Below are 25,688 nucleotides of genomic sequence, written 5' to 3' on the forward strand. Positions count from 1 at the left end.
CACAAAGAATTGGGAGATGGAATGGCTGTGATCTGTTTGGATAGAAAATCAAACGAAAAACAAGTTTGCTTACGATAGAAGCAAAGCATTAGCAATATTTTATTATGTAATAGTCTTTTATTATGTAACATAATAAAATACGTATTTTATTACGATTATTTATCATGTTTGGTAATGTTCTGGTTACAAATGTCTGTTCGATCTTGGGTGGTCGGCAGCTAACCCTATTTTTCCCGTAGAGCCTGTTGTTTATATTGCACGATTTTGCATTGCACGAGGGTTTCTAGGAACACAACTATCGTGCTATACGAGGACTGACTGTACTTGAATAATAAATTTATGCTTAATAAACTGTGTTATTATACTTAATTTGTTATTCTTATTCTAAAAAGATTACTACTAAAGTAACAATATCAGAAAAAAAAAAATTTCAGAGTACTTTTCATATCCTATAAATTTTCAATTTTTCCTGATAGCAAAGAATGAGTACCGGTACCTATTTTTTTTACAAAAAAAAGTACTGGTTAAGACACAGCATGGGTTTGTTAAATTGGTCCAATCAAATTGGTCAGACAAGATGTGGTCACTTGGATTTCAGGAAAGCTTTTGATACTGTTGCACATGGAAGACTGCTGTACAAATTCGAGCGGTATGGCATTAAGGGTAAGTTGCTACAATGGATAAATGGATGTTTGAGTGGGAGATGACAGAGAGTGGTAATCAATCGATACTGCTCTTCATGGACAAATTTTGTTAATGGAGTTCCCCAGGGTTTGGCATTGGGCTCATTGTTGTTTTGTATATTTAGCAATGATATTGATGAAGGTATATCAGGTTTAATGTCCAAGTTTGCAGATAATACAAAGGTTGGCAGGGTTATTAACGACAGTAAAGACAGTATGCTACTCCAACTGTATCTAGATAAGTGGGGAAAAGGCAAATGCAGTTTAACATTGACAAATGCAAAGTACTGCATATGGGTTGCAATAACCAAAGAGAAATGTACCAACTCTGTGGTACTATACTCAGGGAAGTGGAAAGTGAAAAAGACCTGGGAGTAATTGTGAAGCCAAATATGAGGTTTGCTGAGAAGTGCAGACAGGTGCAGGGCAAGTCATGGAGTCTGGTCAACGATATATAGGTCAGGGGAACAAAGGGGATGCTCTTACCAAGAAAGGCTTAAGTTCTGCAAATTGGAGCACCAGGAGAGCAGGCACCTGTGAGGTGATCTGATTGAGGAGTATAAGGCCTTGAATGGGCTGAGCAAGCTGAATCCTGATGGGATTCTTGCTCAAACTAAGAACCTGAGGGGGCACAGTTTCAAATTGAGGAAGGATAGTTGTAAAATAAATGTGCAGAAATAAATCCTTGAATGGGTTGAGCAAGCTGAATGGGATTCTTGCTCAAACTAAGAACCTGAGGGGGCACAGTTTCAAATTGAGGAAGGATAGTTGTAGAACAGATGTGCAGAAATTTGCCTTTAGCCAGCGGGTAGTTGATTGGTGGGAGAGTTTTATTTATTTATTATTTTTTTTTTCCTTTTTGGCTGATGCTGCATAAGCTTCCTTTCTTGCATTGTATGCCTCTACTAATGCTAATGCAATAAAAACTGTGAAACATGGGGTGGCAGTTTGATCTTGCAATTCTTACAGACATTTCTAATCAATTAAATGCTCTTAATTTAAAACCACAAAAGAAAGAAAAATTGGTCTCTGATTTGTATGGTGACATCGAATCATTTCAGAATAAGTTGTTTTTATTTAAGTCCCATACTGAGAAAGATAATTTAGTCCACTTTCAATGTTGTACTGAGCTAAAAGAGAAACACATATTTCCAAAGAATCATTGCCTCTCTTATTACAATTTGTTTGTTTTTGACCAGTTTGAAAGTAGATTTGCTGATATAAGATCACATGAAAAAGACAAGCTGGTTTGAGAATCCATTTACTTCTAATGGCTGAAAACTAATCTCCAGCTTGCAACTCGAAATTACGGATGTTAAACCCAAAAAACGGTTCAAAAATAAGTATATGGACTGCGAAAATAAACTACTTGAATTCTAACAAGGTTCTCTCTCATCCAAATATTTTCTGCTAATAAAAGAAAATGCCTACTTTGTTCATATCAACGTATGTTTATTAGAAAACCTTTTCACGCATGAAATCAAATAAATATTTAAAAAGAAACAATAACAAACGAGAATCCATTCGGTATTGAGAACTGGCCTCACAAATTTTCAACCAAAATTTGAAAAATTATCTAAAAACATTCAGCTTATATTATATTTATTTATTCACCGTATATTATAAAGTAGTGATCCTTTTCAGGTTGTAAAATTTACTAAAGTGAGAATTTAAAAGCAAAAGTAAGGTTAAAAAAAAAAAAAAAAAAAAAAAAAAAAGAAGTTTTTTTAAAAAAACAAAATAAAATCATATTTTTATGATTTTAATAAAATCTAAAAAAATAAATCATTGACAGATTTGTTGCACATAAAAGTATTAGGAATTTCCATTTTTTATATACAGTATAGCTGGAAAATTAAAAATGGTTAACATGAAAAGAGAAACTTGCTTTTATATGTATCAAGATATGGAAAATGTAACTCATTTTTCTAGAACCAGTTAGTGTGGCCTGCGAAACAAATCTGACTTTGAATGTGGCCCCTGTAACAAAGGTTGGACATCACTGGTCTAAACTATCAATGAGAGCATCAAATAAATTTGAGGAATTAGAAATACCAGTTAAGTCATCAAATACAGACATCACAGGGATATCAGAACAACGGTGCAATGGAATTTGATTATGGATAGTACAATGTGTAAAGAAAGGACAGATAGCACGGGCATGGTTGTCTATGAACTGATGAAACTAATGACAGAGAAGAAAAAAAAATGCATGGGATAATATAAATTATCAAGTGACACAGAAGCCTATGGCAGATATAAGCTAGTCTGTAATCAAGTCACAAAGGAGGCTAAGAAAAACAGCAACGATTTCTTTATTTATATAAACTCTAAAAGAAAGGGGATGAGTCAAATTGGTCCACTTCATATCGATGGTTTGACTGTTGATGATCCTGCTCAGATAGCAAACAAACTGAATGAGTATTTTGCATCTACATTCACACATGACGAGTTATTAAAGAAGGAAAATGTCAGAAAAAGCAAAAGTAAGTTTTTTTTTAAAAAAACAAAACAAAAATGAAGTATTTTTTTTTTAAAACAAAATGAAATCATATTTTTATGATTTAATAAAATCTAAAAAATAAATCACTGACATAAATTTGTTGCACATAAGTGTTAGGAATTTCCATTTTTTATATATAACTGGAAAATAAACACCTTTTCTCTAATCAGTTAGTGCGGCCTCGGTAATGGAAAGGTTGGACACTACTGATCTAAGTTATCAAATTGTAGAAGGGTGCTTAATGATATTGTAATAACTGAGAACAAAGTGGAGGAGAAAATATTGAAATTAAGCATAAGAAAGCACCTGTGGTGGATGAGAATTATCGAGTTATATTAAAGGAGGCAACAAAGGAACTAAGCAAACCTTAGCCATAATTATGAGAGCATCCTTGGACACAAGGGAGGTCCCCATGGACTGAAGATGTGCCAACGTATCCTCAATTCACAGCAGGGGATTGAATGGTGACAAGTAATTACAGACCAGTTAGTTTAACTTCTGTTACAGGTAAAATAATGGAGTCACTGGTTAAAGATACATTGCAGGATCATGTAGACAAGATTGCAGCAATAATTCAGACACAGAATGGGTTTGTTAAGAGAAAATCTAATCTGACAAATCTGATTGGATACTATGATGTAGTTACAAAGGAACTGAATAAAAAAAATAATTTTGATATCATATACTTGGATTTCAGGAAAGCTTTTGACATTGTTGCACATGGAAGACTACTGTACAAATTGAAGCAGTATGGCATTAAGAGAAAAATTCTGATATGGATAAAAGGATGGTTGAGTGGGAGAAGACAGAGTGGCAATCAATGGGCACTGCTCTTCGTGGACTAATGTTATTAGTGGAGTTCCACAGAGTTCGGTGTTGGGCCCACTGATGTTTTGTATATTTATCAATGATATTGATGAAAGTATATCAGGCTTAGTGTCGAAGTTTGCAGATGATACAAAAGTTGGCAGGGTAACAGTAATGGCAGTGTGTTACTGCAACAGGATCTAGAAAATTTGGGCAGATGGTCTGAGAAGTGGCAACTGAAGTTTAACATTGACAAATGCAAAGTACTGCATATGGGTAGAAATAACCCCAGAGGACTGTACCAATTATGTAGTACTACACTTAGGGTGGTAGAAAATGAAAAAGACCCCGGGAATAATCGCACAATCAGATTTGAGGAAAGACAATTGTAAAATAGATGTGCAGAAATTTGCCTTTAGCCATCAGGTGGTTAATTGCTGGAACAAGCTTCAATCTGTCTTTGTGGAAGTTGATAGCTTAAATAAATACAAGGAGGAACTGGACAAACATTGAGGGAATTGTTGTGTGAATTTTTTTTTTTTTTTTTTGGCTAATGCTACAACTGTTTTTCATCAATTTGGATTTATGTCCCATCATGTGCGTAATATGAGCAAGAGGAAGTATTCCATCAGCATTGAGCTTGCTCAAACCATTCAAGGCTTCATACATTTAAAATCAGATCACCTTGCAGGTGATCTGATTTTAAATGTATGTTTAAATATTTCCAGAGATGCCGCAATATGCAGACAGCAAGTCTTTCTTGGTAAGAGCAATCCTTTGTTCCACTCACCAATCTTATTGCCTTTCTCTATACTCATTCCAGCTGCACTACATCTTTCCTAAAATGAGGCCTCCAGACCTGTGTGCAGTACTCAAGGTATGACCTCTCCATTGCCTTATATAAGGGGATAATCACCTCCTTGCTAGCAAAATTCCTGTATATCACTGACAAACGCCATATGCTACTCTTGTAGCCCATCTGCACTGCTCAGAAAACTCCAGATCTGACTGCACAATTACCCCAAAGTCTTTCTTCATTTTCTATTACTCTGAGGATAGTTCCACACAGTTCATACTCTGAGATTACTGCTACCCATTTGCAGTGCTTTGCATTTGTCAATGTTAAACTATACTTGCCACCTCTCAGCCCATTTGCTCAACTTTTCTAGATCATGTTGCAGTAGCGTACTGTCATCAAAAACCCTAGCATTCCTTTGTATCATCTGCAAACTTGGACATTAACTCAGATATACCTTCATCAATATCATTGGGAAATACAAAAAACAACAATGGGCCCAATAGGGATCCCTGGAGAACTCCACTAATAACATTAGTCCATGAAGAGCAGTGTCCATTGATTACTGCTGTGTCTTCTCCCTCTCAACCATCCTTTTATCCATATCAGAATTTTGCCCTTAATGCCATACTGCTTCATTTTGTACAGTAGTCTTTCATGTGCAACAGTATCAAAAGCTTTCCTAACATCCAAGTATATGATATCAAAATTATTTTTTGCATCTAGTTCCTTTGTGACCACACCATAGTATCCAAACAAATTGGTCAGACAAAACTTCCCCTTCACAGAACCCATGCTGTGTCTAAACTATAACTGCAGTCTTGTCTAGATGATCCTGCAGTGTTCTTTAACCAGCGACCTCATCAACTTCTGTTCTTGGGAAAATAAACTAACGTCTGTAATTATTCGTTTCACATCTCCAGTCCATGTGGACCTCCCCTGAGTTCAAGGTACTCCCATAATCATGGCTAAGGGTTTGCTAGCTTTCTTTGCTACTTCCTTTAACAAAACCGGATAGATCCCATCCACTCCAGGTGCCTTTCTTATGTTTCAGATGTCTGTCTTTTCTAGAAAAAGGCACGTAGGACAGAAGCTAAAGAGAGATTGAATGGCTGTACTAATTTTGTGATGAAACAAGAAAATTTAAATAAGAAAGACTGCAGTGTGTATTGACAGAAGCATTTAGTGGCGGAATAAAACAGTTTGGTATTGTGAGGCATGCTCCAGAAAAACAAGATTACATCCTCAAGAATGTTTCAAGAAATACTGTACAGTAAAATCATACAAATAACAACTATTTAAAATGTCTTGAAAACGTTTTTCTAAATGTTTTATTAATGACTTTTATATAATAACTCATGTAAAACTTAGAAATAAAAAATGTTTGAAAAGCTCATATTCAATACTGATTATTTTCCTTTTTTATGCTGGACCAGAATAGGCTGAACTACAAAAAGGTTAAGAGATGGCGGTGCCCACATTCCTGACTCATCGATGACCACCTGCATCAGTTGCTCTTGCTGCCAAAGGAGTAACTCAACTTTCAGTACGAAACCATCATTTACATTTTGCTTATTCGCATTTATGGTCAGTACCTTCATTACTTTGGAAAGAATATAGGTAAGTGAAATGGGATGATAACTTGAAAGAAGGAATTTTTCACCCATTTTAGAAACTGGCTGGACAAGCAAATAGCAAAGCACTAATGGAATAAGAAAATGTAAAATGGCAAGAGATAACACAAGCACAGGTTTTGAGAATAAGTAGAGATATGCCATCAAGACCCGAAGCTTTCGTAGAATCAAGATCGTAGAGAATTCTCTCGACATCTTTATTTTGGAAGACCAAAGGAACTGAACCTGATTGTACACAAGTTAGAAGAAAGTCAGGTAGTATGTTAGTTGTCTGACGGCACCAGGGGTTTCCGCCAAAGTCACCTTTATCTTTAGCAAAGGAAGTAACAGAATCATCAGGTTGTAACAGAAGTGAGAGTATTAATGGACAAAATTTGAAGCCAATTGGGTTGTTAAGAAAACAGGCTTGACTAGCATTTGCACAAGAAGCATGTTTTCTACTTTCAGCCTGTTCAAAATAGAGTTAAGATCAATTAATAACTGTTTTACATTAATTTTGATATGCTACATTCTTATCTTGAACAGCCTTAGGATTTACTGGAAAACCAAGGTGGAATCGGTAATAAAGAATAATTTCTTTGACATCTGAGCAAATATTGTGATCAGAAAAGATAAAATAAAAAAGTAATCCAACCAAGGAAAAGAAGAACATGTGTAGATCATCCCATTTCACATTCCTATAATGACAAATGACACCAGGCAGAGAATGGCCATTTAGAGGGAGGCTCCATTGGAGAAGAGCCTATTGCTAAGTTGCGACTGAAGTATAAGGGGCCCACTAATATTGACCTTATACAATAAAGGGTTGTTGGTGAGAAGATAAAGAGTGTTGAATGTAGTTAGGATTGTCTAGTATTCTAAAGGTAAATGGACAAGGTGTGTGAAGTCATTAGCAATCACAAAAACCTCAGCAGCTTAACTGGGCCGGCATAACTAGAAAACTGAAACTAACTGAACTTGCAAGCATTAAATTCAATAAGTAAAATTACTGCACTATATGGAAAGTTTGACTGGAAAATGTTGAGTTTCAAAGAAAGGAAATTGGGAGTTTCTGGGTGATTAGTAGTGCTGGAAGAATGATAGAACACAGGAATTTGGCAGAATGGGGTAGAGAGCTTTTAAGAAAGAGGAAATCAAAAAGAGCAGATTCCAAAATCAGGAAGGAACAGACAAGGAACATTAGATTGGACATAAGCATATGTTTCATCCTCAAAGCAAAAGGAACGGTAGAGTAAATACAGTGGATTCCAGTTATTTGGGCCACAGGTTAATCAGGGCAGCCGTTTATTTGGGGAAAATCTTAAAAAACAGAAACCAATGGAGAAAATAGCCAGGGTTTACTTTGCTTAATTGGGACAGCATGCCGTTTAATCGGGGCAGGAAACCGCAGCACTGGAGATTACCCTGCGATTGTCTCTGACGGTACCACGTGGTTCGGTCGAAATTCTGGAGGTCACAACCATAAAAAAATAAAACCAATTAGCAGTCACCTGTTTATTGGGCTTTTCTGTTAGTGAAATCTATCATAAATGGACAGTAAACTCGATCTTACTGAATTTGTGATAATACCGACAGCTGGAATTCTGTGGGTTATTATGGTGAAATGTGTTTACACTTCCATGAAATCTTCAATCATATAAAATAATTAATTTTCAGATCTTCTCTTCATTCCTATTTTTAAAGCTTGGTAACGCGTTACTCCATTCTCACTTGTGCGTATCGTGTTACTTGCAATTTGTGTGTGCTATGTTCTTTGTTATTGATTGCTTATCTTTTTACTGTTGTAAATTTTAACCCCCACCCACAAATGTCAGCGAACAGAAATGTCAACTAGTTTGTATGTACATATTACAGTACGTATTAATTATTCCGATTTTCACGTATCATTTAATTTTTTAATTAGTAAGGTAATAAAGGGTAAATTTGTGCTTAATATATCTTTGCTTTTATAGCCTGTGGATAATATTCCTCCTATTTTCTCTAATTAGAATCGCTGTTTAATAGAATTAAAATTCAATTCACAAACGTGATCACAATAACCGGCGCTTACTACACATCATAGAGTGAACGGTACTTTACTATGTTGAGTTCGTCGTAACGTGATTTGATTATAAAGTGAACTAATTGTAAAGGGGGTACATTGTATTTTTAACTATTTACGTGAAACTTCGGATAATTGGGGCAGCCGCTTAATCGGACCAAAATACACTAGTCCCGATATGTCCCAAATAACTGGAATGGACTGTATTTATGGTAACTGAGATTACAGTTTTTTCAGCAACCTATAATTGAAATTCAATCAAAAAAATTAAGCAGTGCTTGGTACCGTGTAGAAATGGTCATCACCTGGGACCACATATATTTGAGAAAAAAATTGAAGTTTTTGGGAGGTTCAGATATTTTCAAGATAATTCTATTCCATTAGTTTAATTATCCATGACGCATTTAGCAGATAAAGTAAATGGGATGGGGAAAAATATGTATGAATTAATGAAAATTTATCATACACACACACACATTTGAAACACACCCAGCTACTTGATATAGCATGGCCTTGACAATGGCTCTCACATACATAATATTTGGACTCCCTCCGAACAATAGTTGGCTGAGTAGAGGCAGTGAGAGGTTACATTTGCTGATCAGGATTCCTCCTAGAGAGTTACAAATAAGTTCCGTCTGGTCAGTAAAAAGTGTTTTAGAGCACACTCAAAATGAAAGGAATGCCTCACCTCAAAAAAAAATTCTAGTGAACCATGGAGGAGATGGAGTTATTACAGCTCTGCTCTGGAGGGTAATCATTTCACCAGTTAAAGCCTCCAATAAGCAAAGCAGTGGTATTATCCATAGTGAGCATCATCTACCATCTAGTTTATACATTATAATATAATGTTTGTTTTGGGGCTTACAGGTGCATTACCATGGATAAATTGTGCCATGGTTATAGGCAGTGGTGGTATGCAGCAGAACAAAATATCCAAAACATTTTGGATAAATCAATGGTCAGACTTGGACAGTACAAGTGCTCTAATCTTGTTATTATAGAATATCATGTTTTTTTTTTTTTTTTTAATGAATAAAATTTGCTGATGTTAGTCATTTCTGTATATATGCTGGATAATCAATAAGCATGTGATTAACGGTGAATATGGTCTCACAGTTATGGCAGTGATGAGATTCTTTGGCTCTAAGATGCCTACAACTAGTATATATATGTCCAATTCAAACCTGACTATAACTTTCTCTTGTTGGTTTACACTATGACTTGAAAACTGTGGCTGAAGAAGCTTAACATATCACAGTTCGCTGTTTGGTCTTACCAGGTTAGTTGCATAAGTATTTGCAGTGCCTAATTATCTAGCTATTAGCAGAATGTAATAAATTACAATTAACATTTACCCCAATTCATTCTATTTAAAAAAAAAAAAAAGGGAACTTTCAATCCTTCTATCAGAACTATTTTCCAATATTTAGAAAGTAATTGGAAAAATAATGTTTGTCTGTTTTTTTTTTGCATCGATTCCTACTTGTTTGTCAATTTTATTTGTTGTTAATCATTTCATCACTTCACAAGTTATTTTTTGTATAAACACAGAGTACAAAAACAGAATCTGAAATTTAATTTATTTGATCTAAACATCATTAAAGTGAAAATTACATGCTTTTTTTCTTTCACTGTTGAAACAAAATGTGCTTATTTCATATTTCATTACACTTTGTACAGTCTCAAGCCAGCAAAATCCTGTTCCCAGTTTTTACCACTAGCATAGCACTGCTAGCACTGAATGCAAAGTGCCTCTGCTTGACAAAAATTTTCAAGGAAGAAAAGAAGAAGAGAGAGAGAGAAAAAAAAAAAAACACTGCCTGACAGTGTAAATTGTGGGTAATTTTCTGAATAATAATAATAATAATAATTCTGTCTTCATTCTTAATTGGCATGATTTATTCATCAATGGTCATTCTGTGATTTCATTTCCAAAGTGTTACTGCAGCAAGAGAAAAATAATACAAAACATTAATATTTGGTGGCCATTTTAACCAGAATAGAAGTTTTAATACACTGCCACTGTCATACATTAAAAAAAAAAAAAAAAAAAAGGGCAAGTACACAGTTAAAAGGAATTATCAATATAAGGATTTCTTTAATTAGAAGTACACATAAAACCTTTCCTAAAGTGTTAAAGAGCATGAGCTTAAATTCCTTCAAATTCGAAGGTCGCAAACTGAATGTCATTTATATATTTTATTAAAATGGATCACCGTGTTTCTCAGAACTTCCTGAATGAGATGAAGATTCAAACAGACTCAGACTCAAATTCAAAAATGAAACTTCAGTGTTAAATCTTTTTAAATAAATACCATTCACTGAATTAGGGGCACAATCATTTGCACAAACCTTTTCATTGTTCAACTGCTCATTTGTTGCTGTTGCATCAACTGTTGTTCTTTTTCTCTATGTTATATGTTGCTTTTTGGAAGAAGAAACCGACAGCCTATTTCATGCTGTCATTTTTTCCTTCATATATCATACAGCAAAAAGTGGTTTCTTCTGGTAAGTTAGAGACATGGAGCTGAATAGGATTTCTCCTTCCACTATTTAGGAATAGAAATTTATTTTGATTTGTTCGGATTCACCTGACTACAAACAAGATAACTGTATTATCAGATTCATATGTATTTCCAGTTTTGATTGTGGTATGTGGTAGTCAATTTATCAGTTTTCTGCCAGTTACCTACAATTTCAATATTATCCATTTATCAGCTCAGCAGAACCCCCCCCCCTCCCCCCAACACAAATCCTAACATGCTTAGGAAGGACAGATAAGGAGTCTAAGATATTACAGAGAACAATGCAAATGGTTTCAAAAGCATTAGTTTGTACATGTATATTATATTTTGAGGGTAAACTCTATGACTGGCTCTACATGTATAGCTATTTCTGTGATTGTTAATTCTTCATTACACACATGCTACATTCACCTGGTATTTGTTTTGCTCTTTTAATTGGGAGGTGGTAGTATAGAATACAATTGCTGTAGCACTGAAACTATTACAACTTGGATTTCCCTTTTTTGACTCATCTATATGTTATATAATGGGAGGTATAACTGGACATCGACGGCAGCATATACCCTCTTCAGGTAATCCGCAATGTATTTTTGGTTCACTTTTGGAATTAAGACTTTACTGGGATGGGAACAAGAAAGAGAATGGAGGAGAGAGCTTGGATATGATTGCAATATTGTCTAATTGCCAGATTTCAGTTCAGTAATAAGTACTAAAATTGTATTACAAATGACCAGTTAACTGAAGAATGGTTTTGATATTGGGCATCTCAGTACAATGTTAATAATATCAGACAATGTGTTCATAATAATTACTTTAATTCATATGCATATCAAAATATTAGTTTCTCCCAATGGAGAGTGGAGATTCATTTGCTTTGACATACAGGCTATGAAATGTGCAGACGTTCCTGGTGCTATGCATATAGCAATACAGTGAAATGAGTCAAACCAGTGAACAGCATTGGGCCTTGCAGAATTATATACTGGTGCACTAAAGTTGAGCCTTAAACTGATTATGGTTTTATACAATTAAGCAGAGTTAGGTGGACTCACAAAAGAACTCACGAAACATTTAGCTTTTCTAACAGGTAATTCTTAATCATTTAAATAAATTTAAATTTTTTCTGTTTATACTCCGGCACGACAACCAAGTCAGTAGAGTTTACAATAAATCGTCAATACAAATATTTATCGTATTTAGTAGTCACGGGCATGAACCCCGGTCCACTCAAGGAACGCGTGCTATGCACTCTCGCTCCTGACCACTGGGCTACGTCGGGCCTTTAATAAGTTCAAGAAGAATAAGCCTAGAGTCAAAGACAAATCCTAAAAAAGCAAATGCACATTTAAACTGGTAGCAGCAGATGACCACAAATTTGTAATTCTGAGTAAGGGTGGGCTCTGGTTTGACAAAGGGAGCGAATGCAAGTAATTTTCTTGTGGAGGAAAGCAAGAATCCAACAGTTTATGCCCACATACACACTTTGCTCTCTCTTCCGCCCTCTATTGTGTGCATTTTTCAGTAGTGACAGGTGATGTTGAGTTGATCCATGAACAGTTCAATGTCCACTGTGTTTGGGAGCTGCTTGGCCATCTTATCAACTGAAACAAGGTGGTGCTAATTACTGATCCTTGGAATAACCTCTTCTTCCTCTAGGAAACAAATCTTTCTAATAAGATCATCAATGTCAAAGAAGAAAGCAACCTATATTTCTTGATTGAAAGAAGTCCTTTCTAATGGAGTTTCCTAACTTTCCAAAAACATCAAGTGTTAATCTGTTTTGTCTGACGCCACTCTGGACTATGTGAAAGAGATAATAATTTTCCAGAACTTTGTGCGCTGCACTCTGCTTAACCATTTTCTCCAAGACAGCTGATGAATCATTACAGACCTATTAGCTGATAAGTAATAGGTCTTTTGTGATTTTGACTAGCAGGATCTCTTCCTGCTTTTGGGAAAGACAGTATAACAGCATGTTGCCACTCTTTGGGGAAGGAGAGTTCTGTGTTTGTTATATAGGATTAGAAGTGACAGTAGAAATTTCTGAAATGTACAAGTTGAAGAACACTATGATTAATGCAGGAAAGAACAAACTGCTGAAAACACAATGTGCTGTATGTACATAATTTATTTAGTTTAATTTGTGAAGTGACTATATTATTCACCTCTTCTCAAGGAGTTTAACGTATACTTCTGCTAAGACTAGCAAATATCTCCCCTAGGATGTTTGGAAGTTGTGGTTGTTCTGTAATGTTGATGTGGTTCTATCCTTTCCAATATATAATGGGGAGAAGGTTGACACAATATCTGACATTTATTTTCTAAATTTGTTGCAATGTCATTACAGGCAACCCCCATATAACAGTGTACTTCTCCGACACGATTGATAAATTGTGGCAATCCTCACACAACATGGTACTCTAACACAGTTAGAGAACTGCAGCAAACCACAAATAACACGGTACTTTTGAGCTTTTGTGTTGGGGAACCCTATTATGTTGGATGTAATTTTTCAACGTTTGCTTTTTTTTTCTTTTTTTTTTTTTTTTGGGTGAATCCCTGCTGTTGACTTACTAGTCGTTATGCAAAAAAAAAATAAAATAAAATAAAAAAATAAAATAAATAAATAATTATTGGTAAATCCCCATGTTCTTCTATTGAACTTGTGCTTGTATGAGAGCATAAAAATTTTGGCTTTTATTTGATTGTTTATAAATTTTTCCAGATATGTATTACTAAACTTTGTTCTTAAGAAGTAAATTGGAATAATTTCTTTGTTGCCTAAAGAAATTAGGCATAATTTGAGTAACCGCAGATTTTTTTAAAGAATAAATTTTAAATTGTTTCATGCCAGCTGTGGAAAACTACTTAAAGTGGAAAAATCTAGATTTCAAAGTTTTATTACTATTGGATAAAGTGCCAGACCATCCAAATTGTTGAAATAATGTTCCTACCACCTAATACAACTTCTTTAATTCAGCCAGGCATTACATCAAGGCATTATATCTGCCTCTAAAATTCATTACATTTCAATACTCTAAAATTTGGAAAATTGTTGCAATGGATTTTGGTAAAATTAATTCCGGATCTATTGAGGTGATGGAGGCATGGAAACATTTCTCAATTGTGGACTGTATCGGAATCAATGCTTTCATCGCTCAAAGAAGTAAAACTGCCAACATGTGCGTGTTGGAAAAATGTATGACCAGAGTCAGTTCATTCAGGAAATATAGCCGAAAGAAAACAGAATCGGTGCGATAGTAGAACTTGTTAAGTCAGTAGGAGGGGGAAGGTTTTGATGATATGACTACTGAAGACGCTCAAGAATTACTGGTAGAAAAGAGGCTGGCAAAGCAGATATGGTGGAAATTGCATCGGAGGAAAATCAAATTTTACACTAAAAAGCATACAGGAAGGCATAAACTTAGCCGAGCAATTAGAATTTTTTTTGAATGCAGATCCTTTGACTGGAAGGAAGACAAAGTTCAAATGGGAGCTTCAAAAATGTTTAGCTCCACATACCATACAATTTACAAAGATCTATCAAGCAAAAGCAAACAATCCCAGAATACTGATATTTTAAAGAGAATAGAAGATACATGAAATCTAGGTGCTGCAGAAGAACATTCAGATGGTGAAGATATTCCGCAACTGAGAAAACATTCTCATTCGATTGTGCTTAGGAGCAATGAAGAGGAAGAAAATTAAATGAACATACATTAACAGACATTAAATATCACAGTTTGTAACACATTTGTTCAGATATCATTATTATTTTTAATAAAAATTAAGTTTCTCATAGTTATATATAAAAAAAATGTATTATTGTTAGCTTTTGGAATGTAATTCCCCTTTTCATATTGGTTCTTAGTCCCGTATAACACCGTTTCGCACTACACGATATTTTATAGGAACCTAACTACCGTGTTATACGAGAGTTACCTGCAGTTGATTTGCTCTTGATGAAAATGATTCTGGCTTCCTTGATGGAGCAGTCTGGTGTATCTTGCTTTTGCACAAGCTCATGGGCACAGGATAAGGCTGGCAATGATTAGGTTTTTGGGAAAGTTATTGTATCCTTTATTCTGTTCTTTCTTAGCTACCAGGAAATCATTATCCCACCTGGTTTTTAGGGTGCAAAGATATTTCTTGGAAATTCTAGGAATTGTGACAGTTGACAGCATAATTGTTATGTAACATGTGACTGCTTCATTGCACAATGTTTACTGAATGATATGCAAGTGTAATATTGCGGAAATGTTATTTTTTTACCCAATCTACTTTTTAGGTTTCTGCACAGGATGGGAGGTTATTGGAAGTCTTGTTGAGTGATTTAATTATTAGTGGGAAATGATCACCATGGAGAGGATCAGTGACCACTTTCCAATTAAGTTGAGGGAACACAATTAGGGAGCAAATCGTTAGATCTACTGCAATGTTTGTGCCAGATGGGAGATGAACATGCACGGGGTGCATCATTATGGAGAGCAAGACTGTTCTTGAAGGGCCGTTCATTCTGTTGGCCTCTAGTGTCTATGTAGGTATTTCCACACAGAGTGTGATGGCAGCTGAAGTCTCCTGGAATACAGCAAGATAAGAGCATTTGTACTGCAAAGATGTTTAAATGAGTGTATTAAACACCAAAGACCGGTGGTATTTAAAAGGGAGAGATTTTGATATTTGTATGTACATGTTTATGCATATAAGTGAAGCAACTTGGATGGCTATTGCCAGTGTTCAGTGGTATTTGTTGGGTAAGAACATTAGTTATTAGGTTAGTAAGAATAGAAACTCCTCCATGCCATGCTGGATTCCTTCTTTTCTTAATACAGTATACTTGAGAATTCTTGGAATATCAAGTTTTAAAGGTGTATCTAGGAAGACACACTGTCATGAGAGAGAAGGCATGCAGGTTATCTGTACTCTTTCTGAATTCTGAGAAATTCCACTGCATGATCATATCCATCATTTAGATCTTGCTTGGTTTATTGGATCCATGTATTTATCTTCTTTGGGTAATTATATATTTTTCTTGGGGGGGATGTGTTGTCCTGTTTCTGTATCCCCTTCATAAATATTTTGAAATCTTATTTTTCTTATTCTTTTGGTGTGTGGGGGAGTTTTCCAAAGTAAAATGGTTAGGTGGATTGCTTGGTTCTGTGTTGGCAGTGAACGACATCAAGTAAAGCAGCTATCATGGTTCAACTGGCAGTGTTGGTAGTTCATTTTGTTTTGGCCGATAGTTAATTCTGGGTAATTTGAGACAGATGGGATTGCTTGTGGTAGGCAACATTACATTCTCTTTACATACAGCCGGAACTCTATAAAACGAAATCAATCATTTGCTTGAAAAAATTCGTTAAACAGAAATTTCATTATAAAGAAATGTAACCTTTTCAACAATGAAAAATAGTAATTGTAATTTAACATTCAAAATTTTAGTAAAAGATGGGAAATAAATCAGAAATAAGTGGGAAAGAATAAATTTTCTAACGTTTTAAAACGATTAATTTATTAATACATACATATTAAGAAATAACTACTTACACGATATGCACAATATATTAGTACACTTTTAAGAATTATTTTGTGAAATATTTGGTTACTATTGATTGTATCTGTTGAAAGTCTCAAAACAAAGTTTCAAATGCTGCCAAAGTTTCATGTTTGGAAGGTTTAATATTGCCCTCATATTCATCCAACGCATTGTCAATATTGTCACTAGTTCTTTGAAAATATTTTCCAAAATGTTGGAGTCATTCGGATATTCAGCTACCATGACATCATTACCCACTCCTAAAAATTCGTCAAGAACAATTTCACCACTGATCAAACCTCTTTCTCTCTTTTGTTTGGAGTTCTTCCCAAGATTACTCAATATCTTGTAGTAGTTCATCCCTTTCATTGCTGTTAATTGGCATTTTAGCAAAACCTGCTAAATTCTTAATTGTTTCAGTCACATCTTCACTCCACACTTTTGCCAACCCTGATATGCACATCCCCAAATCTATGGGTTGGTTGGTTTCTATTCTCAGTATGTACCTTCCGCAGAGCATTTTCAAATTGTTGATAATAACCTGGTCCACTGGCTGCAGTTCAGGTGAGGTATTCAGAGGGAAGAAAACAAGCTTCACACTTGCAAGTTTTGAATTACCGAGTGATGGTGGCGACAGTTATCCACAATCAACACAATTTTTCTCTATTCTTTCATCACCTTTCTATCAAAATTTAAAATTCACTGTTCAAAAATTTCATTTGTCATCCAAGATTTTTTGTTGTAGTCCAACACAAACGATTTTACTCCTTTGAAACATTGGGAATGTTTACTTTTGCCTATTAACAAAGACTGTAATTCTCTCCTTACTATTTTTACCACCTACATGTTAATCACCTTTAAAAGCCAGTGACTTGTTCAACAAACATTTAAAAAAATAGACGTTTCATAAACGTTGAATATGGCTTTGGGCTTGCAGTCCTCCGTAACTTTTTTTAAAAACAGTTTCTTTCCAATGGGTAGTCTTCGTTGATTTACAACTCCACTTTCAGCAGAAATAACTTTCGAGTAAGCCATAGAACTTTTTAAATTTGTCCAGGCAACCAGATCTGGGTTGCAGTGCGCCAGAAGAGATGAGTACTGCATAGTCTTTTCTTTTATTAATGGCCCTGATATCGGCATGTTTCGGTCTCGAATCAATCCATTTCACCCACTTAAAAACTGCTTTACCTACATCTCCATACAGTCATAATTTCGCATGCTTCAGTCTAGGTCCCATTTCCTCACACTGTTTGAGAATTAAAACATGGTTTTTCAGAATGGTTGACACTACTGGCAGGGATACCAAATTTTAAACGTTTTTTTTTTTTTTTATTTTAATGCCCCCATTGCAAGTATTATGAATTATCATTTATAATAAAATCAAAAAAATTATATAAATTATCATTTATAATACTTGCAATGGGTTTGGGATATATGGTCTAACAATGCATACTAGGTATCCAGCATTGACAGATATAGTGTGATGCGGTATACTAAACTTAAGAATTGGTCTGCATGCAAAAGTGAGGTTCCATCCTGTCTGGTGTCATTCTCTTAAACAAGACTACCCCTTGCTTATTTATTTGGCATCTTTCCTTCTAACAACTTCTGTTTCAGAAGGGGGGGGGGGGCAGATGGATGGAGAGAGAGAGAGATGAAGGGAATTACCATAACTAAGTCTCCAAAGCAGGTAACTTACATTAAATGTTTGCAATATCTTGGGCTGAGTTTCAGAAGTACGCCATTGATTTGTATCAGCAATGCACTTGAGTTTTTACTGAATTCAGAAAAATGATGGTATGCTTCCCATGGGCTCACTAATGTAGTGAGTTACAGGCCCGACGTAGCCCAGCGGTCAGGAGCGACAGTGCATAACACACATTCCTTGAGTGGACCAGGGTTCAAGCCCGTGACTACTAAATACGATAAATATTTGTATTGACGATTTATTGTAAACTCTACTGACTTGGTTATTGTGCTGGAGTATAAACAGAATTTTTTTTATATTTTTTATTAAAAAGGTCTTTGTTGGTGTCTTTACACTGATTTTTTTGATAGTATGAACCAGAGTTATAATTCTCAATAATGTCTATGTTGATTAGCATTAGGAGAGGCATATGATGCAAGAAAGCAAGCATACGCAGCATCAGCAAAAAAAAAAAAAAAAAACCTCTCACACTCCCATTTCACATCTCCGTTTGTTCCAAATACTTGTCCAGCTTAGCCTTAAATTTATATAGGCTATCAACTTCCACAACAAAGGATGGAAGTCTATTACACTAACCAACTACCCACCCGCTGGCTAAAGGCAAACTTCTGCACAACTATCGTAACATCCGTCTTTCCTCAATTTGAATTTTGCCCTCTCAGGTGATTATTCTGAGCAAGAGGAAGACAATCCCTTCAGCATTGAGCATGCTCAAACCATTCAAGGCTTTATACACCTCAATCAGATCACCTTGCAGGTGCCTTAGTCTCCAGACACTGTAATTTGCAAAACTTAAGCCTTTCTTCATAAGTGCAACCCTTTGTTCCATTCACTAATCTTGTTTCCCTTCTCTGTACTCATTCCAACAGCTTTACATCCTTCTTAAAATGAGACGTCCAGACCTGTATACAGTACTCAAGGTGTGGCCTGACCGTTCCTTATACAAGGGGATAATCACCTCCTTATCCCTGCTAGAAAAATTCCTGTATATCATTGACAAGACACCATGAGCTACTCTTGCACTGCTCAGAAAACTTCATATCTGCCTCCACAATTACCCCCAGGTCCTTTTCGTTCTCTACCACTGTCAGTGTTGTTTCCCAGAGTTCATACATTACTCTGGAGTTACTGCTTCCCATATGTAGTACTTTACATTTGTCAATTTTAAACTTCATTTGCCACCTCTCAGCCCATCTGCTCAACTTTTCTAGATTCTGTTGCGGCAGCGTACTGTCATTAATGTCCTCAACAACCCTGTCAACCTTCGTATCGTCTGCAAACTTTGACATTAAGCTTGATATACCCTCATCAATATCATTTATAAATACACAAAACAACAATGGACCCAACATTGAACCCTGAGTAACTCCACTAATAACATTAGTCAACAATGACCAGTATCCATTGATTACCACACTCTGTCTTCTCCCACTCAACCATCCCTTTATCCATAGCAGCAATTTGCCTCCAATGCCACACTGCTCCAATTTTTTCAGCAGTCTTCTATGTGCAACAGTATCAAAAGCCTTTATATGATCCAAATATATGATATCAAAGTTATTACCTGCATCCAGTTCCTTTGTGACCACATCATAGTATCTAACCAAATTGGTCAGGCAAGACTTTTCCTTAACGAAAACATGCTGTGTCCGAGCTATAACGTAAGTCTTGTCTAGATGATCCTGCAGCGCTTCTTTAACCAATGCCTCCATTAATTTTCCTGGAACAGAAGTTAAACTAACAGGTCTATAATTACTTGTGTCGCGCTTTGATCCTCCTTTGTGAATTGGGATCACATTTGCACATCTCTAGTCCATTGGTACCTCCCCTGATTCCGAATAAGCTCTAATAATTATGGCTAAGGGTTTGCTTACTTCCCTTGCTGCCTCCTTTAATATAACTGGATGGATCCCATCCACCTGGGTGCCTTTTTTATGTTTATCTTCAACAATTTCTCCTCCACTTTCCTGTCAGTTATTACAAAATCATCTAGCTCACTGCCAGAGTTTAACTCACTTCTGGCATTCCCCTCCCTGAATAACTCCTCATGTGTGAATGTAGATGCAAAATACTCATTTAGTTTGTTAGCCACCTGAGCAGGATCATCAACAGTTGAACCATCATATATCCAGTGGACCAATCTGATTCATCCCTTTCCTTCGAGAGTTTACATAGGTAAACAACTCGTTGTTGTTTTTCTTTGCATCCGCTGCCAAAAACGTCTGATAATCTGCCTTTGCCTGCCTAATCTCCTTTGTGACTTGGTTACAGACCAAGTTCTTTCTATCATAGGCTTCCATGTCACCCATTAATTTATATGTACCCCATGCATTTTTCATCTGTGCCATATGTCTCATTAGTTCATCAGACATCCATTTAGGCCTAAACCTTGAACAATATTTCTTAGTTGGTATGTAAAGCCTAGTATAGCTGCCAAGGTAAATTCTTTGAATGCTTCCCATTTTGAATTTTCTGTTGGTAACATCATCAGTTGGTCCCACCGTATAGAATTTAAATACTGTCTCAGACCACCGTAGTCACCTTCACGAAAGCAAAAACCCTTCCCTTCACCATTGATGGTAGTTACCTCTTTGAGTAAATCCCACTTCAGCACACCGTGATCACTGCCACCTAGTGGTTTCTTTTTCTGCGGAATCTTCATGCATGAAGAATCCATACTGATAATCAGATCAAGAGTATTACTCCCTCTAGTTGCTTGATGTAGAAAACAATCATCCAATAAATTCACAAAAGCCTTGTTAGTGTGTGGGTGACCAACTCACAAATTCTAGTCAATATCTGGGAAATTAAAATACCCGATTATAAGACTCTGATTTACTGGCTCACTCAATTTCCCTGTAAGAAACACAGTTTCTTATTATACTCATCAGAGTCATTAGGCCTATAACACACTCCTACTCTCAATTTTGATCTCCCAATGCTTACATCACACCAAACTGACTCGACACTGCACTGTCCAGCGATGTCGACTGGCTTCACTTCCTTGGATTTTATACGTTTCTTAACCAATAGCATAACCCCTCCTCCCTTTCTATCCTGTGTACTCCCCAAATTCCAGTTTTGCATTCCCTATATCTGTGTGACACCACATCGCCGATATCCCAACAATATCAGCCTTTGATGTTTTGTGCAATACCCCAAATTCATCAATTTATTTACCAAACTCCTACATTGGTGTATATGCAATTATACATGCACCTGTTCCTATTCTTAGCTACCCTAACACAATCCATGTGTTTGCTTGTACCGCAATGACTCCCACCAGTTTTTGAAATACCCTGCATCTTGTTTTCAAGGCTGCTACTTATTCCAATAGAAGCAGTGCAAGAATCACTTTCACCTCTGCGCCAGTGTCTACTGTTAATCTATTAGTCCTTGTATCCCTCCAAGCAGTTTTCCGACCAACCTAACTCTGCCTCGATAGCATCAGCAAATATTCTTGCACCCTTTCTATTTAAGTGTATCCCATCCCTGTAGAAGCAGTCTTTCCTGTTAACAAGTACAGACAAGATATCAATATTTGTAAAAGAATAAGAGAAGTTTAGCTCAATATGATATGTAGAACACTTCCGTACAATACTCTCCAGAAATTAAAAAGAAAACAATTAAAAAAAAAAACGAAAATCTTACATTACAGTAAGAAATAATTAACAATAATTAAAAATCAAATGAACACAATTAGAAATCAATTTGATGCAATTAAAAATTAAGTAAAAAAATAATTTAATGAAAAAAATTGCAAAACAATTTTCCTTCCTGAAGTTGACAACGCTTGTAACTGTATCTAGTGATCACAGGAATGAAATTACCGAAAATTACTGAGCATGGAACTTAAATAGGGATTATTTGCCTTATTGCACGCACGTAAAGTACCACGAGTCGGAGATTAAATATGGCCAGCGAACATTAACAGAATTCTCATGTAATTTAATTTCGACGGTTTCTGCAATTAAGTATTTTGGCCTCATTAAATAAAAAGTGTGTTTTTCATTAACGGCATGAAAGGCTACTTCTGACGCAGCTGAACAAGAAGCACAAACTGAGGCCACGTGTTGATTAACACAAAAATTCAGAGGAAACTGCATAGAACCTTGATAAGACAAGCTGCAATCACTGCAAGAAATGTTGTATACTAGGTCATTTATTTTTGTTGCGAACGAGGAAAGGACTGAGCGATCGTTCAGTATAATGTGTAATTACTGTATTGGCCTGGCTACAATTTTAAATTCGGTATCTTTAAAGAATCTGTTAAGTTGTTTGTGCCACTGTTCAACAAATGGGATAGAAATAAAGTATTTTTTTGATATTACTATTGTTGGTTGGTGTATTTTTTTTGTATTCTATTCTTAACTTGTACCCTAATTCTGTTTATTGTAGCAAGTGGGTAACCCCCGTTTAAGAATCTGCCGGTTAATATTTCTATTTCTGAGCCCAAAGCAGATTCCGTTGTTGAATATTTATAAGCATTGAGAAATTAAATAAAGATAATTCATCTTTTGTAGGTGAACGGGCGGTAGCTGTTATAATGGAGAAGCATACTGGTGTTTGTAGGTTTACAATAGATGTTAAAATGGATTTTATTCGTGTTCCAGCTAAGCATCAAATTTAGAAAGTTGAATGATCCGTATTCTCCCTCTCCAATGTATATTTGAGTCTAGAATGAATATTATCAAATGAATGTAAAATGCCTTAGATAGTGTTATTATCAATAATGACTTAATCCAAATACCTCCCATAGTATGTGATACGGGGAAAAAAAGGCGTCAAATGTATATACATTCAATCGTTGAGAGATCGATCTCTGATATTAGGCCGCACAGGCTTAATTCCATTGGCAAACCAAAAATTTGTTTGTATACTTTGCCTCGAAAGTGACACAGTTGGCTTCAACTAAGAGTTTAATTAAGTGAAAAATTTCCTTAATAGGAAGCTTCGTATAATTAATCAGTATTGAGTTATTATTTAATATATCCCAAAGAATATCTAATGTATATTCACCATTTACATTCATATATAACAAGGTAACATCTAGTGAGAATAAGTTAAACTAAGGGGTTTTATAATGCAATATGCATGTGTGACCAAGGATGAAAATGTCGAGTTTCTGTAGGAAACAGTAGGTCGAATAGAACATCCGGTCTTATGTAATTTTACCTGACAGAAAAGTGTAGGAATATTGTATGTTTTGGCCTTCAATTCCTTTAACTGGGCCATAGTAATGTAGTCGTTTTTTCGATACGTGCTTAATCTTTTATTGTATTGATTGACCAAATTGGTAAATAGTGCCAGGTCTACTTAAATAAGTGGAGGTATCTGATACAACTGACTAACTATAAAGCGTTTAGGGCTGAAGCCTTAAGCTATGGAAAAGTCTAGACTATGTCTAGACCACTAGACTTATACATACAACTGACTAACTTATTAATATAATCAGGTTTGTTGAGTATTACCAGTGTATCTCCTTTATCAGCTCTCTGAATAATAATGTCTTTATTTTCCCGAAGTTCATGTAAAGCTGAACTGTTGTGTATTCAATTTAGGAAGTCGCGCTTCTTTTATGTTATTCATCACCTGGTTAACTTGTGGAATAAATAAATCTTTTTGTGGAACATTATGAAGTCCAAATTCAATATCAATTCCTCCTTGTTCAACTCCTTATTGTTAATTATTTCTTACTGTAATGTCAGATTTTCGATTTTTTAATTGTTTTCATTTTAATTTCTAGAGAGTACAATATGGAAGTATACTACGTATCACATTGAGGTAAACTTTTCTAATTCTTTTACAAATACTAATTTGTTTACCAATCTGAGGATTGGTAAAATTCACGTTTAATCAAAATGATCAACTCCTTATATCCAAAACAGTTTTGTAGGAAAAATATCTTACTAGCAACAATTAATAGCATAATGGATAATGTTCAAAAAAGACTTTCCTCTTCCCCTCCAAACAGCATACCACAGCACAATGACCATAATGCAAATGCACCTTATATCGCATTGTCATTGTAGTCAGATCATTCACTGCCTGTGGGAGGTCTTTCATAATATAAAACTTTCCTTTGTTTAGAATAGAAATACTTGTAAAGAAGTGTTTAACTGTGCCAAAAGCCATGACATACAAAAAATAATGCTGTACATCTCACTGAATGCTCACAAAAATGCATAGGTAGCACAGCAACAACAAATTATAAAGGGAGAGCACTACAGCTTCACTTCCAATTAGGGACAGTCAGAATTAAGTGAGCATCAAGCTTACACAATGCAGCTGAAGACGGATTCACAGAGAAAATCTTTCTTTCAGTTACTGGTTTAGTTATCTTACCTTTCTTTATAATAACCAATCCAGAGTGTCAAGGTGTACACCAACTTTTTGGGGGTGGTTTTAGTTTAGACATTTTCAATTTAATTTTTTAATATCTGTACTACTATGTATTAAAGTAATACTCAACTCACAGCCTTAACCATTTTGTACAGGAGAGTGTTGTAAATAGATAAAATTTAACCACTCCTCAGATATAGTTTGACATATTAACCTTAATTTAACAAACTTTAATTGATTTTTTTTATTAATCTTGTTGTTTCATCCTGTACACAGAAAGTGCATCTTTTTATTAAACTACTTATTAAATTTTTTTTACAATAAACAAAAGATAACTTTAATATATACTTATGCATTATACAAATGCTCACTAATTATAAACATGTACAGTGATAGAAAAATATAAAAAGATTTTAAAATAATAATTCACTTTTTCTTAACCTGAACTTCTTATAACTCAGAACGAAGATGTGTACATATTAGTTAAAGAAAACCACACACTTATGTAACATATATAAAGTATTACCTTAAATTTTCTACCGAACCACCGTGGCTAGAAGTTGTTGGACGTAATGGTTTTGTGCTTGTTAATGAATTACTACTAGATGAATTACTCATGGACAACTCTCCCTGAAGCATACGTTGTTTACTACTGTCCAAAGAATTCAATAAGCTATTAGCTTGTTCTCTAAAATGATCAGCAAAGCCCCAAAATGCTCTGAAAGTAAAAAAATCAACAAATACATATTCCAACTGGAAACTCACAGTCAACGGAAATTGTTTACTTTCTTTATATCTATATAATTTTAGTAAATAATACAGGGATTACCTTGATCTCTTTATAGGATGGCTTCTATCCAACTCTTCTAGTGCATCACCTAAATTAATTAAATTACAATAAAATTAATAGACTACATTTTAATGTGTTCCATATCGATAGCTATGACACTGGCTTAATAACCCGGAATCACTATTGGGGCCCTAACCCAACTTTTAAAACTATCAACCATGATGCAACCATCAATGTAGGAAAACATTGTCAGATTTACTCATAGTAGAAAGAACAAATAAATAAGAAGAAAAAATCTGTCTTTCCGTATTTCTTATTTA

General features: G+C 35.2%; 1 protein-coding gene across 1 annotated transcript in view; it reads right to left on the reverse strand.

Annotated features, from left to right (window-relative positions):
• The window catches only part of chb (CLIP-associating protein), a 1,004,436-nt gene that overhangs the window by 375,050 nt on the left and 603,698 nt on the right, over positions 1–25,688 (reverse strand). Inside the window, exon 19 of the mRNA XM_090388867.1 lies at positions 25,105–25,296. Coding sequence (XP_090244993.1) covers positions 25,105–25,296 — 192 coding nt within the window. The remainder of the gene's footprint in view (positions 1–25,104; positions 25,297–25,688) is intronic.

The sequence above is a fragment of the Mastigoproctus giganteus genome, chromosome 14, assembly GCF_048544385.1.
Source record: "Mastigoproctus giganteus isolate SK-2022 chromosome 14, ASM4854438v1, whole genome shotgun sequence".
In the NCBI taxonomy this organism is placed as follows: Eukaryota; Metazoa; Arthropoda; class Arachnida; order Uropygi; family Thelyphonidae; genus Mastigoproctus; species Mastigoproctus giganteus.